This window comes from Vulpes vulpes, chromosome 1 (genome assembly GCF_048418805.1).
Source record: "Vulpes vulpes isolate BD-2025 chromosome 1, VulVul3, whole genome shotgun sequence".
Lineage (NCBI taxonomy): Eukaryota > Metazoa > Chordata > Mammalia > Carnivora > Canidae > Vulpes > Vulpes vulpes.
In genome coordinates, this window is record NC_132780.1 from 55,833,573 (window position 1) to 55,849,664 (window position 16,092).

Genomic DNA, 16,092 nt, shown 5'->3' on the forward strand with positions numbered 1-16,092 from the left:
TTATTTAAGTGCTACATCAAGGGTTTAGATTATCTGCTGTTTTCTGGAGGACCTCAGGGTAAAAGTCTTGAGTCAAAACACACAAGAAGACTGATAGTTATTGCCACAACCCTTAGGTCCTGGTTAACTTGACTCTTTTTCCAGCACTGCGTTAACAGGCACAGACCTTCCTGGTAATTGCTTTTTGAAAGAATGGAGACAATGATTGACATAGAAAGAGATGAATAATTTGGCCACTTATGCTTGACTAGATAAGACTGAGGACAAAGATGAAGTCTGAAACCATCCAAAAGTTCTAGAACATGGGAATCTACTTCCACTTAATACAGTTTTGTAGAAAAAGGTTTATTTCTCCTTGGTGATATAAGTTGTGGTTGAAAATAGAATCATTTTTGTACATTGGGACTAGATCTAGTTAGTTGAAACACTCGTCTCATGCAGACTAGGAAAGAAAACACCAAAGTAAGAAACAGAAATGCGTCATTCAAAAATTTTATATCTTGGAAGACAACAAGAGAAGTGGAAAACGAATTAAGCCAAGCAATTCACGTGAACAGTACAGTTGGTGGAAAAAGAGTGACCAGAGATAGGCAGCCAGAAGCCAGACTGAGTTGCCAATTCTTCAGGAATCATCGATCGTTAGGGGGCTAGGAAGTGTAGTGGGCAGAGCAGCTGTGCGTCCTTCCATTACAACAGGAAGGCCAAGGTGGGCCACGAGATGCTGTGCCGCTTGCTCAGAGATGCCTCGTCCTGCCCCGGGCTGGCTGTGTCCTCTGTGAAACACTGGCGAGGCCTTCAGCTAGGACGACTTCAATCCCCAAAAGAGATCCACAGACTGAGAAAATATGGAGAAGAAAAGGCCAAATGTTCAAGATGCAGAGGAACTGACATACAAGGAAAGAGGCTCATTTCTAAGCAAAGAAGGAGGTGCGGGGGGAGGGGGTGGCGGTTGGCGGGGGAGGGGGAGGGTGGTGGGCAGTGAAATCATTTCGGGAGGCCTAGGCATCTATAGTTAGAGTTTTGTTGATTAAGAGAAAAGTTGAATAAATATCTCCTAATGTCCTCTAAGTAAATCTACCTACTTCCATAAAGGTGGATTCCAAAAAGCAAACACTGAGAAAGGGTAATATGTTCAGATTACACAGGCTACAGAATCCTGTTTCCTAGTTCACGAGTCTGTAAGAGTGACAATTTGCCAAAAGAACAAGCAATGAAACAAAAGGAACAAAGCTTTAAAAACTATCAACAAATATATTTATTGTGGTGGCTTTCCCCCCTACTAGATACACCTTGTTAGAAAGTAGTATCCCTTTTAGTTCCAGGTGGACCATGAAGCAGGTAATTAAAATCGTCTTTCCCTCGGAAAACACACGACCTTGCAAACATGTTCTAGTCTCCTTTGCTCTAGTTCTCGTTTTCTATGAGATCAGAATTTTCTTCTAGTAAGTATGATTTTTGCTTTTGGAAGTTATAGGTACATGTTTACAGACTTCTAGAACCCAGGGGGTAGCAGAGGCTGAACGGCACAGTGCTGACATCGACTGGAGACCTGTTCCAGGTAATTCCAACCCTTCACAGCTCTGTGAGGCCCAGAAGTCATCTCCAGCGCTACGGTGTCTTCCACACTGTGCCCTTCTCCACTCCCGGACAGGATGCTTAGCTCTGGTGTACGCCCTCACGTTTCCTGCAGAAGGACAGGGTGAGGGCGATAGAACCAATCTGAAAGCAGGTGTTCCTGCGGTGATCACTCCTAGGATTCCCAAGGCCAGGCCCTAATATCTGAGCACTCTCTAGATCTCCTGGACACAACGACACTGTTCTTTGAAAGGTGTTCCTCTTCCCTGATCTCTTATTTGCGCTGAAGGGATACTGCGTCTCTGAATTTGCACAACTATCTTTCGCTTCTTAAAGCAGTAACTTGGAAACTTATTTTTATAGGGAAAAGATGTTGCTTCTCCAGATGTCATCGTGACGCGGTACATCTTACAGCCTATCGGTCATTATGTACAAAACTTCTCGTCTCTTAGAAATGCACAGAAGCACGTAAGAGAACCATTTGAAAACATCCCTTCTTTGAACTTTTGGCTCTTTGTTGTGAACTATGCTTGTATGAAGAGTATAGCGACTATTTGGAATGTTGTTTAGACTGAGCAGTAACTGACACGTTGTCCATTTGTGGTCCTAACGGCTAGAGCACCTGTCCTGGGCATCTGGCTGAGATAGCAGCATCTGAGTTTACAACGCTCTCATGGGACCCTCTAGTGTCCAGTGCTGACTGATACCGATTTCTGTTGTTTATCTTGGACCTTTCGCTTCTTCTGCTGCTGTTTGTCTTTGTTTTCTCGTGGTTCCGGGGTTTCTCTGCTGGGTTCCAGACCTTTGTTGTCAGGTACTGCGTCCTTACTCTCTTCCTTATTGGGTTTTTTCCTTTTCCTCTCCCTTCCTTTTTTTCCTGAAATGAAAGAAGACACCTTTTAAAAATACATTCAATCATGTTCTATTTGGTTATTCTAAGTCGTAAAAAAAAAAGAAAAAGAAAAAAAAACGAATTAAATTTCCCTTAGGTTGCCTATCATACCCATAGGTACCAAGTACCTACTATTTAAATGGTTCACTCAGCTACTTTTCGTTAAATCTGTATTACATTTCCAGAAATGTGAACGTGGAGCACAAAATATAATGAAGCAATTAATAATACAGTAGTTTTGAACAGTAGAGAGTTCTATACTTACGTTTGGTGATTATTTTACATAATAGTTAGCCTATGAGTATTTTACATAAAGTTTTGATAAGATTTCTTGCCATGTAAGGGATTTTTGACCTGTATATTATGTTATTTGGCTCCTGTTTAAGGCATGACTTCGTATTCAAAAATTTCCAAGGAGCAGTTACAGATTTGCAATCTGCTGATATAACCGCATGCCATCTACAAAAACGCAGTTGATTTACATAAGAAATATGTGAATACCAGGATAACTGTACTTTATTTCCTTTTTTAAATTTAAAAAAAAAATTAAAAAAAAAGATTTTATTTATTCCTGAGACACACACACACAGAGAGGCAGAGACTCAGGCAGAGGGAGAAGCAGGCTCCCTGTGGGGAGCCCGATGCGGGACTTGATCACACCCGGAGCTGAAGGCAAAGGCTCAACCACTGAGCCACCCAGGCATCCCTAACTGTACTTTATTTCAACACAAATGTTTATATGGTGAAATTGATTTCCTCTGCAATCACATGCCGGAGCGGTGGTAACTATAACTTATCAATAACCCTACGCCGTCAGCTGTGAGGGCAGGAACATTGCATCTCTGTCACTCAAGTGAATGAGTATTTACCGGATATATACTGGGTTCCGTGGACAACCCTGATCTTGAACTGGGTTTGAGGCATGGATTCACGTCAGGTTCACAGTACGGGGTTATTTTAAAAAGTGGAATCCACACGACTTTAAAGGATCTGATGTGGGAAGGCACACCGCAAAGTAGACTGGAGTCGGGGTGAAGAACTGAGATTCATTCTGTTGGCATCAGGAAAGTGCTAAGAGTTTTAGGGGAAGAGAGTAACTTGAGCAGAGTGCACAAGACTTGCACCAAATTGGATGGATTTTCATTTACTTTTTTATTTTTTTTGTTTTGCTTCTTGTTTTCATTTATTTATAGACAGCAAATCACCTAGGTATTTTATTCTCATGTAAACATTATAACTATATAGTCAATGGTGCAAAATAATTTTTGAGGGCCTGGTTTTTGTAACATCCACTGCTATATATATATATATATATATATATATATATATATTCCCAATGAGGAATTACTGGATTGAATCAATATCTTTAGGAAATGAAAACTAGAAACCGACTACTCCTTGATGTGGGACCAATTCTGATAATGTGCATCCCTCCCTACAGGCTGAGCCATGTAAAGTTTGAAATTAGTATCTGTCTACAAAAAATCATTTTGGACAAAGCATTTTGGAGAATTTATTTGTATGCGAGAACCGAAATATTTTCATGTCCTGAAATAGGCTGCAAATATTGAACTCAGTGGTTTGGCTTTCTGCTTCTTGAGCTCAGGTTACAGAATCATAGGGAGCAATATTATTAATACTGCACATGTATCTCAGGCCAACAAAATCTCCTTGGATTAATGATTTTATGCCACAACTAGCTTTGTCTGAGACTATATTTATAAAACCTTCCAACCCTTTATGAAAGCTTGCCTTGTTGGGCCCAACATAATGCACCTCCATATTCTGGACTCTAAAAAAGGCAGCTAACAAAAATGAGACTTCATACCACTGTCACAGAAGTATCAGTCGAATTGTTTTGGGTATGTAGAGATGAACAAAAAAATGTCAGAGCTGGCTATGATGGCTGGAGCTGAACTATTTGTACACTGGTTGACCAATTCCATTATTCTTTTCACTTGAAAGAATTTGCTGGATTGATAAAATTTCTGTGGAAGGAATCCTTTTTTTTTTTTTTTTTGGTTGTTGTTGTTGCTTGTTTCTTTTCTCATCCTGGCTTTAATTACAACACATTTAAAGTGTTGACTTGAACTCGGTAACTGAACAGAGAAAACTGAAGGGTAAATTTACCTTCCCGAATATGCAGCGTAATTTAATTTTCATGAAACCATACAAGGTGAGAGAGAAATGCTAGTTTTCATGATATGTGCCTGGTTTTCAGAAGGACATGGCCGCAAAGGTTAGATTACATGATATTTCCATTTCAAGAAGCCTTTTGGAGGTGTTCAAGTTCAACTCTAAAAAAATTGTCAGTGAAAATTATTCCAAAGTTCCATAAAAACTACTGACCCCAAACAACATATTTTTGTGGAAATTATCCAAAAGTTCAGTGTTTGACATTGTTCTCTTGATGATAGTCCAACATCTTACAGCTGTGATCTTAACCATAATATTCTGAACACATAAGAAATATATTGTTTCTTTCTTGGCCACAGATTGATTTATACGTTTTTTAGCCACACGTGACAATATACTTCAGCTTACAGTGCGTTTCTGCTTATTAGCAAACTGATATGATTATTTCTTAAGACAGGCAGAAACATTTTTGGAAGTAGCATGAAACTCAGTATTATAGTTTTATTATCCAAGGAATAACTATTTGGTCTGGGCGGTGAGTGTAAGGGGAGCTCTAGTAAAGGAACAGGAAACTAGCACATTGTACATTATTGTTGCCCAACAGAGGGCTATTGCACAATAGAAAAATGGGATTATTATTTTTTACACACCATGTGTTAGTGGTTGGAAGCACTAACTACCCTTTTGCATAAATAATCTATTTTCCTCTCGTCCAAGAAATAAAATAGAAATGCAGGAGAGTGGCTGAAGTCCACTAAAAATCACGTGCGATTTGGGAAATTTTGTAAGGTTTTCATTAAAGGGGACTTCTCTCTCTATTCTGATGACTTTTTATTGCAGTGGTCAATGGTTGTTTACGCTTCTTTTGGGGAGTTTGCAAACCAAGCAAACATCACAATCTCACATACGTGTTTGTGTTTCGTCATTCGCGGGTTATGCACGTGTCCACAGGCGCACATGCACCAGAATTGGGCTGTAGAGTGTCCTCGGGATTAAAAGAATGTTCATCATCCCCCCATGTTCTAGGTAGGAGGGCGATGTTGGATAGAGACCATCCACGAGGAATCAAGTACGACCTGAGCCTTTCTGGTGCAATGTTTGTTGAAGATTGTTGTTTTTAGAGCCGGAAAAGCACAGTGCTCAGATTTTGGGTCTGCCACCAACCGGCTGGGTGACTCTTGGCAATTCCTTGGTATCTTGCAGGATCAGCTCCCTGATATTTTAATATGTGGGTACTCATTACTACTTGCTAAATGTGACAATTACATGAGATGCTTGTGAAGCACTTAGTGTGGTGCCTGGCACGCATTAATCACGGGAGAAATGAAAACTAATGTTTTTAACTCATTACACAAACATGGATTAAGCTTCTACTCCATGCCAAAAAGTGTGCTACAACTTGGGGATGCAGATGAGACATGGAGACACGAGCAATAATTATAGTTACAAGCTAAGGCTGAAATGCAGAGAGGCATGTACAAGCTCCTAGTGGGAGCACAGCAAGGAAGGCATTAGCCTCTAGCAATGCAGACTGAAAAAGGCTCCCCAGGTGGGGTGATGTCTTGGAGCCTTAAAAAAACGAGTGAGCGTTTGCCAGGCCTGAGAGGGCAAAAGGGCATGTCGGGCAGGAACAGCGTGTCAGCGAAGGCACGCAAGGGCATGGTGAATCTGGGGAACTGAGAAAGTAGACTTCCTTGGTTGGATCACAGTCTAAATATAGGACATTACTCAGGGAAGCTGGAATGATATGCAGGACTCAATTGCCATGTTGGGAGTTTGTCCTGAAGCTCAGTGATACTGAAAACCAGAAAAGAGCAAGTATCAGAATCCGAGAGCAGGGCAGAGCTTGGGTGTTTCTGTGACTGCTTCAGAAAAGGCCAATACGATACACCGACCTGTGACCTTATTTCCAGCTTCAGGAACACTTTTGTAGGTAATTAGAACCCATAGAGGGAGCATAGGCAGTGACAGGTATTTATTTCTGAGCCTGAACTTAAAAATAAAAAAAAAAAATAAAAAAAAAAAAAGCTAAAATCTTTAGCTTCTGCTGGTGCAGACCAGCCTAGCCACATACTATTTAAGATTTCACTGCAAACCAGTATCACATAATTGGACAAGTGATTGATATTTTTGAGATGCTGAAATTATTTCTTATTAATACAGAAATACATGGGCATTTATCTAAGCACCTCCTCAGGCCTGCAGGCCAGGTTCCCAGGCTTTGAGGAATACACATTCCTAGGCCCCACCTCCAGAGATTATGATTCAGTAGGTTACGATGGGACCAGGAACCTGTAGTCAATAAGTTTGCCCCGAGTTTATTCCGATGTGCAGCCACAATTAGAAATGATAGCCGTAGGCCAATAGGAGATCCAATTTCCTTAAATGTATACTCTCAACATTTATTTCAGATCACATGGTTTCTCAATAATTTCCATATATATGGAAATTAATATATCAATATACTAATTAATACATAAATAACATATAATTAATGTATCAACATGGAAATTAATATATTAATATAAAATATTAATAGTATGGAAATTAATATAATATATAAATGATATAAAATTAATATATATTAATAATATGGAAATTAGTATATTTATATATGGTATTTTGTTGACATACTGTAGCTACTAATTTTTAAGGCAAGTTTTCTGATCAGGTGCCTGTGAAACAGACACCTAAATACGAAATGAAAATTAGTGGAAGGTTGTCTTTTTAAAATGTGTTCAAATAGAAATATGAACTAAAAGGAATAAACACATAGAGAAGAACAAAGAGAGAAGGAAACAGTCCTGAATTATTTTTCCTAAATTATGTCTTACTTATTTAAGCTCTAAGAGAAAAATGAAAACTATAGAAAATGCTAAGTTACCTTTTAAAATGTGATAGGTTTAGAAATGAAAAAGTTGCTTCCCTAGCTAGAATCAGAGAGAGACCTTATTTGTTAGGAATTACTCAAAATGTGAATATCAGTTCTCTGAATGTTTAGGGATGTTTGCGCACGTCTTTATTTCTTGCTGAATTTCTTGCAGGACACCACTAAGGGGAGCCATTGAGCTTTCAGTAGCTCCACTTCCAACGCCAGCTGTTAGAATTTTTCTCAAAAAGCTGAAAATGAATCCCACACTCTAGACAGAGGACTACATATCACTGAATCTATAACTAAAACCAATTAAATAAATATGCCGCTAAAATATAAGATGTATTGCTAGGTCTCTTCACTGGATGTGGAATGCAGTTCAACTGGAAACGCATGGATTTATATCTTCAAAAAAGCACAAATGGTGTGAAAATGGGGTTAATCTTATGATTCGTAAATCTAGAATTGACCTGATTTTTATGTATAGAGGATGAAAATTCCTATTTTTATTTCTTTTAGTTAATATATCACTGGAGAAAGTTTGCAGAGGAGGGGAAATTGCTACAGTGTAACTTCTTTAGCAGTTAGATCCCTCAGGTATGTGGATACACCTGTGATGCTTCGGAATGGGGGCCGCACTAACACAGAAGGACCCAAAGGGAAAGAGCACAGCTGGAAGTCAGAAAGGCCAAAGTATTTTCAGCTCTCCGACTGCCATGAAGATTTAAGTTGAGAAATGCATTCAGACCTTTTGTCTTAAAAAAAATAAAATAAAATAGAAATACTTATCTCCTTGATATTACTCTAACCTAGGAATTTATAACAAATATAGCGAAAATATATGAAACAATGGATTTGTAAGCAGACACTATTTTCTCCAAATTGAAGTTTAAAGCTGCCCAATTTATTGACCCTGTAGTTTTTAATACCTGAATTAATTTAATTGCATTTCTATTTACCTTCCAAGATGCTTCTGGTTAATTATTGCTCGAAAAATAACTGGGCACAGAAGCACGTACTCTACCGAATGCTGTTAACTTGGGAAATGACCTCGAACCACTTTTGCAAAGATAGATAGTTCTGATTATCACAATATATTAGGATCGAAGCAGCATTTTCCCACCAGTTGAAGAGGACTCATGTAAGAGATACAATGTATTTGTGTCACCTTCTTTGGGGAATTCCGAAATGAAACCGTCCTGATTGTAAGACACTGAGTGTGAATCTTAGGAGGTGACAGTGGCCAAACCCATGTGTCTTAGCCTGGCACTCGGGGTCCTGGTCCTCTGTCCTGGCTCCCGCTCACTTTGTCATTCACTTCCATGGCCTCCTACTCCGCTTCCTCGCCCCCTGGCACTCTACTCACCACCACCCACTATGCTTACTGATCCCTCAGGTCCGAGGCATTCACTACAGTGGATTCTCTAGCGTCCCTTGCTCTAACTCAGACTATGTGTTGAACTCTCTGCCCCGTGTCCCTTCTTCAGGGGCACTTCCGTCACTCTCTCCCCTTTTCCTGGATTAGATGACTTCTATTTCTAACCTCTTTGCCCAGTAAGCTCCCAACTAGTAGCCTGTTGCAGTAATCCTGGTGAGGGTGACTAGGGTGGTCTGTTTCTAAAAAGAGTAAGAGTCATGGGAATTAAAGTTCAATGGACACTTGTAGGTTCCAGGCATCCTCCTCCTCCTCCTTCTTCTTTGTCTTCGTCTTTTTCTTTCTCCTTCTTCTCTTCCTCTTCTCTTCCTCCTCCTTCTTCTTCCTCTCCCTCCTCCTCCTCCTCCTCCCCCCTTCTTCTTCTTCTTCTTCTTTCTTCTTCTTCTTCTTCTTCTTCTTCTTCTTCTTCTTCTTCTTCTTCTTCTTCTTCTTCTTCTTCTTCTTTTCCTCCTTCTCCTCCTTCCTCCTCTCCTCCTCCTTCTTCTTCTCCTTGTCCCCCTCCTCTTCCTCCTTCTTCCTCTTCCTCTTCTCCTCCTCCTCCTTCTCCTTCCTCTTCCCCTCTTCCTCCTCTTTCTTCTTCCTCTCCTCCTCTTCCTCTTCTTCTTCTTCTTCTTCTTCTTCTTCTTCTTCTTCTTCTTTTCTTCTTCTTCCTCTTCTCCTCCTCCTCCTTCACTCTTCCTCTTCTCCTCCTCCTCCTTCTCCTCCTCCTTCTGCTAAGGTTTATTTGAGAGAGGGCGAGCGAGCAAGTGTGGGGAGGGGCAGGGGCACAGGAGAGGGAAAGAACGTCAAGCAGACCCAGAATGGGATGCGGGGCTGGATCTCACAGCCCTGAGATGCAATCACGACCTGCACTGAAACTTGAGTCCGCAGCTCAGTGACCGCAGCACCCAGGTGGCCCTGCAGCAGGTGCACTCCTAGGCGAGAGTGAGAGCCCCAGGTCTACAGGCTTCACTATAACCTTCCTCTGGCCCTGGGGAAAGGGAGGCCCTTCACCCCTGTGCCCTTCGGCCCTGTCCCACCCCCAGGAGCACACGGAGAAATGCGGCCTCGCTCTACTTCACCAGAAGCTACTGAGGAAAAGGAGTGGGGCGAGGACAGCATGTGGGCTAACCTGACACGACCCGGAGTTTTGTAGAAATTATGGTTTAGAATAGACTTCCTTAACCTCGACATTTGGACCCATCTGGGAAGAGATGCTCTGTGTCCGCACCAGCCAGCACCTCATTCTCTCCCCTCTTCTTTCCTATCGCTACTGTCTACTTAGTTTGCAATATTTCCATCCCCTTTCCAGGATATAGTATATGTGAATTTTGGACACTATTTACCTATTATGTCATTTACATGTAACTTAGAGATGTTATTTTTGCCTTTAAACTACCCCTGCTACGTTTCTGAAATCCTCATAAAAAGATCAGAGATTTTTACATTTTGTGACACGATTTTGTTACACTTTTGTTATCGAGAGAGAGAAAGAGAGAAACTGTACTGGTTTACATGTAAAAATCCCAGTGAGGCACGAAGGTGCTCTTATTGTAAATCATTTCATTTTATAGCAAACATCATAGATATCAACAATGATGAATTTTTAGAACTTCTGTTTTCATAATCTGCTTCCGCATAAGAAACTCTTTTGTCAAGTCAACGACTTTCCTCACAAATTGATTATTTTCAATTTGCCTTCACAGATTTTCTTTTCCCCTCTGTTGTTTAGATCATTTCATCACACCCTGAAGATTCAGCATCTGGAATTGTGAATTTTAGTTCTGTGCTGACAGAAATTTCCATGGCCCTTTCACCCGAGGTAACTCTTTTCCATCTCATTGCTTTTGCTGCCTAGACCCCAGCCTGGACTCCTTGCACTGAAGAGGGTTGTTAGCTAGAATACAAAAGAAACTGTTAGAGAGGCTGGATATTGCATACCGGGCATCTGAGCAGGTCTTCCTGTTGTAAATAAATCAGGGTTAAAACAATAGTTAAAAGCACGAAGGAGAAAGCACCCAAAGTTATTATTATTTTTTTACTATTTGCATTATTTACAATCTACTCATTATAAATGTAAAGAGTATCCCGTATCTTATTTTATGACGTTTTAAAAACATAGCAGGGCATTACAATTGATAGAACCATTTTATTTAGGTAACTATTTTAAGTTATTCTTAAAATACATATTCTTTTATGTAAGCTTCTTTCTCTTGAATCCACTACCTTTTGGTTAAAAGTTCATTGGACATGCATAATTTCTGTGTTTGTTTTTTCTCAGTGCAAAAATCCTTGACTTTGAAATTCTATCCACCACATTAGGTCAGATTACAAGATTCTTGGAAGCTAAATCACACACATTAATTTATATGTTGAAAATTTTGTGGTCTAAGTATGTTTGCATAATGTGCTTTGAACTAGATCTTGGGTCTTATATAAGTGTATCTACTGGATAAGCATGTAAACTTATTCTGATTTTCACTTGTTGTCAGTGAGTGTCCTGATAAACTTCACCTATTAAATCCAGTCAAATCGAGTACTTTTGCCATGAATTTCATGGCCAGTTTGTGAAATGAGTATCAACTGGTCTCTCATGGAAAAAATGACTCTGAATATGATATTCTGATTGTTTTATATACTGTTTATGAACTTAAAATAGGGGGATTAATGTGTATACTGCTTTCCTTCAGAAATTTAGATAATGGTGTGGCTGGATCCACTATTTCAAACATCACTGAAGCCTGCCTGGTTGCCCTGATGAATGTCCTCCCCGAAATTTTCAGCTTAGACCCGTCTTCTCAAACTATTAGTGACAATTTAAAAGATGAATTGATGTATTTCTCTTTTTAGTAACCACATACTCTCCTCATTGCCCATCCCAGGCTCATGCTGGCGGCTGCTATAGACCAGCAGCTTGTAACTCGAGGTACAAAATGTGTGTGTGTGTGAGTCTGTGGAATGTTTATGTCAAATATTTCTTTCACATCATCCTTAAAAAAAAAACTATTGCATTCCACCATAGCCAGAATATGGAAAGAGCCCAGATGTCCACAGATGGATGAATGGATGAAGATGTGGTGTGTGTGTGTATATATATTCAGTGGAATATTATTCAGCCATCCAAAAGAATGAAATCTTTTTGCTATTTGCAATGATGTCGATAGAACTAGAAGATATAATGCTAAGCAAAATAAGTCAGGCTGAGAAAGACAAATACCATATGATTTCACTAATATGTGGAATTGAAGAAAACAGGTGAACATAGGGGAAGGGAAGGAAAAATAAAATTAAGATGAAAACAGAGAGGGAGGCAAACATAAGAGACTCTTAACTATAGTAAACAAACTGGGGGTTGCTGGAGAGGAGGGGGGTGGAGGGATAGTGGAATGAGGTGATGGGCAGTAAGGAGGGCACGTGATGTAATGAGCACTGGGTGTTAAATGCAGCTGATGAATCATTAAATTCTACCCCTGAAACTAATAGTACATGATATGTTAATTACATTGGATTTAAATAAAAAGTTAAAGAAAAATCTATTGCAGCAATTTAAATATTTTAGAAGTGCAGTAAAATAGCCTCTTTGATAAAAAATTTCCTATCGCACACATATTGCCAGACCTAAAGTATATAAATAGCATCATGAATAGGTCTTCTTATTAAATTATTTTAAAGCAGAGTACATAATTGTCATTCAGACTACTTCTAGAGTTATTTCTTTAAGAAGTCTGGAAACATTATTTCTTTAGTATTACATTATAATTAATTCTTTTTTCAAACTTTCATGCTCTTTGTGATAAATCAGTTTGCCTGATTGTGTCAATTTGAATTTTAAATGTGTATTCAACATATCACTAATCGACAATTAAGTTGAAACTACTAGGTTTGAAAAATCTGGGTCCTAAATATTTTTTCCCTCGTTAATTTTATTTTCTTGCTCTAAATCTTTCTGAGTTGATAGTCATGTTATCCCTATCCTTAAAACACATATTAAAGTAACACAATAAAGAATGCTTAAATTTGTGACTTACCCCATTCATTTACCTTAGAAAACCAAAAACCTCAGTTGTATCAATATTTGATTCTGAAAGTTAATGTTTTTAAATTTTTTTTTCTGTCCTTACATATTCCTCTCAGGAGGGAGCACCGTATAATAGCAAGTTTTCATGCAGAGCTTGGAATAACATTGGTATTTGAATTTTCCCGATTTTTCTTTTAGTTAGGTATATAGGCTCACAGTTCAGTCCTTCACACTTGAAATACATGTTCTGGAATTTGTTTAGTGTAAATATCCACCAAATGCCTCCCCCCCCCCCTTTTAAAGAGAATCACTAAGCCAAGAGAGCACTGTCTTCATCTTTGATGAAATATAGCTTTCCAATTAACAGGAAAGTCCTTCATTTCAAAAGCCTGAACAAAATGCTACTTGAAAATTCATTCCAGCTGGTTAAGTCGAAGAACTGAAAGAATTCCAAAGAAAGAATATTCTCTTGGCATTTATCATTTGATTTTCATTTGGATAAATTTCTGTTTGTTCCAAGAACTTGCCTCAGAATTTTGTTCTTCTGAGACAGAAAGAGAAGTGTTGATAGCCATGTTTGACTGCGCTCTACTTCTTCCCTTACTCAAATTGTCTACTTGGTTGTATTGACAGAAGGGGATGGCCTCACACTTGCTGACACATTTGCAGTGATGGATTATCCCAGAAATGTTGATATTATTCTAATCTCTTTCATCATTTTATGCACTAGTTGATTCTGATGTTGAATTCTCATTCACAGCCCAGTCTTTCTTTTCTTTGAAGCTTTTTTATTGTTCTATGGGGGGAAGAAATGAAACTCTAATATGGAATCACAGAAAGAAAAACAACTACCAAGTCTCCTATTTAGCATGTGCGACTCCAGGATGTTTTTAGTAGAGATGTCACACATACTTATTTTTGGCTATAATTTAATATTTTCAGCCATTTATTGATTACCTTTACAGTTCACCTTTTTTCAGTACATTCTCAATGTTTTCACCTTGCATCAGGTTTTATTTTTTTTTTAAAGATTTTATTTATTTATTCATGATAGTCACAAAGAGAGAGACAGAGAGGCAGAGACACAGACAGAGGGAGAAGCAGGTTCCATGCACCGGAAGCCCGACGTGGGATTCGATCCCGGGTCTCCAGGATCGCGCCCCGGGGCCAAAGGCAGGCGCCAAACCGCTGCGCCTCCCAGGGATCCCTGCATCAGGTTTAAAAAAAATGCTTTTTAGTTACCGACTCTATCTCAAACTATTGATTTCTGAAATTAGTTTGGAAAACGGAAAAATCTCATTTAGCTCCTACTGTATTAAAATTTGTAATACATAAATCTTATTCATAATGTAAATAAGATCACAAGCAGCATTTTTCACCTATGGCAGATGATGCAAACTGTTTTAGGTACTTTTTATCCTGCTCTCTTGGTGCAAATATCTGCTCCTAATTAGAAATACTTTCCACATGCATTTTCCAAAACTAGTGAGATAGCTCCTTATAATTATGTCATCAATACTGGTTACATATACTTGAGTGGAATACACTGGTTTAATTTCTTGAAAACATTTTGGCAACTGAATGCTTGCTAACCTAGAAATATTTGGCCCTATAATTAAGCCAGATTAGTAAGATTTTACTGTATCTCATTTTATAGCTTTCACTGTACTCCTTTTATCACTGCACTGATGTGCTTTAGGGTGAGAGAAGGCACTTAGAAGGGTAGGCACATGTGCAGCAAATATGTGTGCATGTTTGTGTGTATATATAATTATATATGCACATATTTATTTTTAGGTTCCTTCCCACCATAAATGAAAAAAGTTCCATTTTTTTCTGGTGGATTTAAAATATAAATCAAAGACTGAAAGCTTGCTTTCCCATTTAATTTTCAACAAGTCTAAAAAGGAGATTCACCCTATGATGACTGTTCTTCAGAAGATTGATCCTTTAAAATTAACAGACTCTGCTAGGCTCTACGACTTTTAATATTTTCTTATCAAATGTTGTTTCCCATATGTCAAATTAACACTTGCATCCTCCTTTTTTCTTCAAGAACTTTCAAAATGTTGTGAGGAAAACAGAATATGGTCCTCTAAAAAGCATCTGATTAATGCAGAAGAAGTTAAAGAATTACTTTTATTCTTTGGACATACAACCTTCTGTATGTGGACTTTCTCTCCCAACACTGACGTGATCATTGGAAGCCCAATTTCCTACTAGTTCATTTCCTAATTAGTTCATTTCCTTCCATTGTTTTGACTGGGTCCCTAAGTGTACCATAATAGATTATCTACTGAATTTTTATCTATATTCCCAGGCATTTTTGTCATATGTCAAGGTGATATTGAACTATATTATTTTTTGTAATATTAGGAAGATGTAGTAATAATTGCAAAAATGATGAATTTATTCTTGTAGAAATGCAACCTTAATTTTGATTCTCTGTAAAAATATTTCAGAAGGAAACACAATTCACAGAACAGGTTATTTTGGTGGTAGGTAGATAATATTGGGGCTTTTAGCAGTGGGTTTCTGATTCATTCATTGCATAATTTTGTACACAGAGAACTGTGAATGTATGAGGCCCGCCTAACAGGTACACAGGTAAGCACTGTTACCATTGCTCCAAAGAGTGTAGTGGTTGCTCTGCCTTTTTTTTTTAAGCGAGATCCTGTATGCAGTAGCTACTCAATAAATATTTGTTGAAAAACTTAAATGAAAGATAAATAATATTCTCTTTTTCCTGATTTCATGCCTATCTTTTTATTTGAAGGAAAGTTGGGGACGGACGGGTATATAGAAAGATGCTTTTGATGTTATTCTCATATCATGGCAAGCATGCCATGATTATTCAGTATTTCAATCAAACAACTTGTCTTTTTTTTCCTTAGAGATAGAGATGGGGGTTGGTGGTGGGGAGAGGTGCAGAGGGAGAGGGAGAGAGAGAATCCCAAGCAGGCCCCAAGCCCAGTGCAAAGTCTCATGCGTAGCTCAATCTCTTGACCCTGAAATCATGAATCAAGTCAAAATCAAGAGTTGGATGTGAAGCCAACCAAGCCAACTTAGCACCCCTCAAACAACTTGTATTAATGAGTGCCATTTATTATTATAGAGCCAGCCAGTAAGCCACTTCTGTTTCAATATCGGCTTCTAGGGGCAACAGCCCACTCCAGAGAGCTACA

General features: G+C 38.8%; 1 protein-coding gene across 2 annotated transcripts in view; it reads right to left on the reverse strand.

The window, feature by feature from the left end:
- Positions 1-327: 327 nt before the first annotated feature.
- The window catches only part of RSPO3 (R-spondin 3), an 84,501-nt gene continuing 68,736 nt past the window's right edge, over positions 328-16,092 (reverse strand). Inside the window, exons 5-6 of one of the 2 annotated variants that reach the window (XM_026013399.2) lie at positions 2,283-2,452; positions 328-835 (exon numbers count right to left, since the gene is read on the reverse strand). In XM_026013399.2, coding sequence (XP_025869184.1) covers positions 800-835; positions 2,283-2,452 — 206 coding nt within the window. In that variant the 3' untranslated portion in view covers positions 328-799. Of the gene's footprint in view, positions 836-1,231; positions 2,453-16,092 lie in introns of those variants that run through there. The other variant, XM_026013400.2, reaches the window with a different exon arrangement.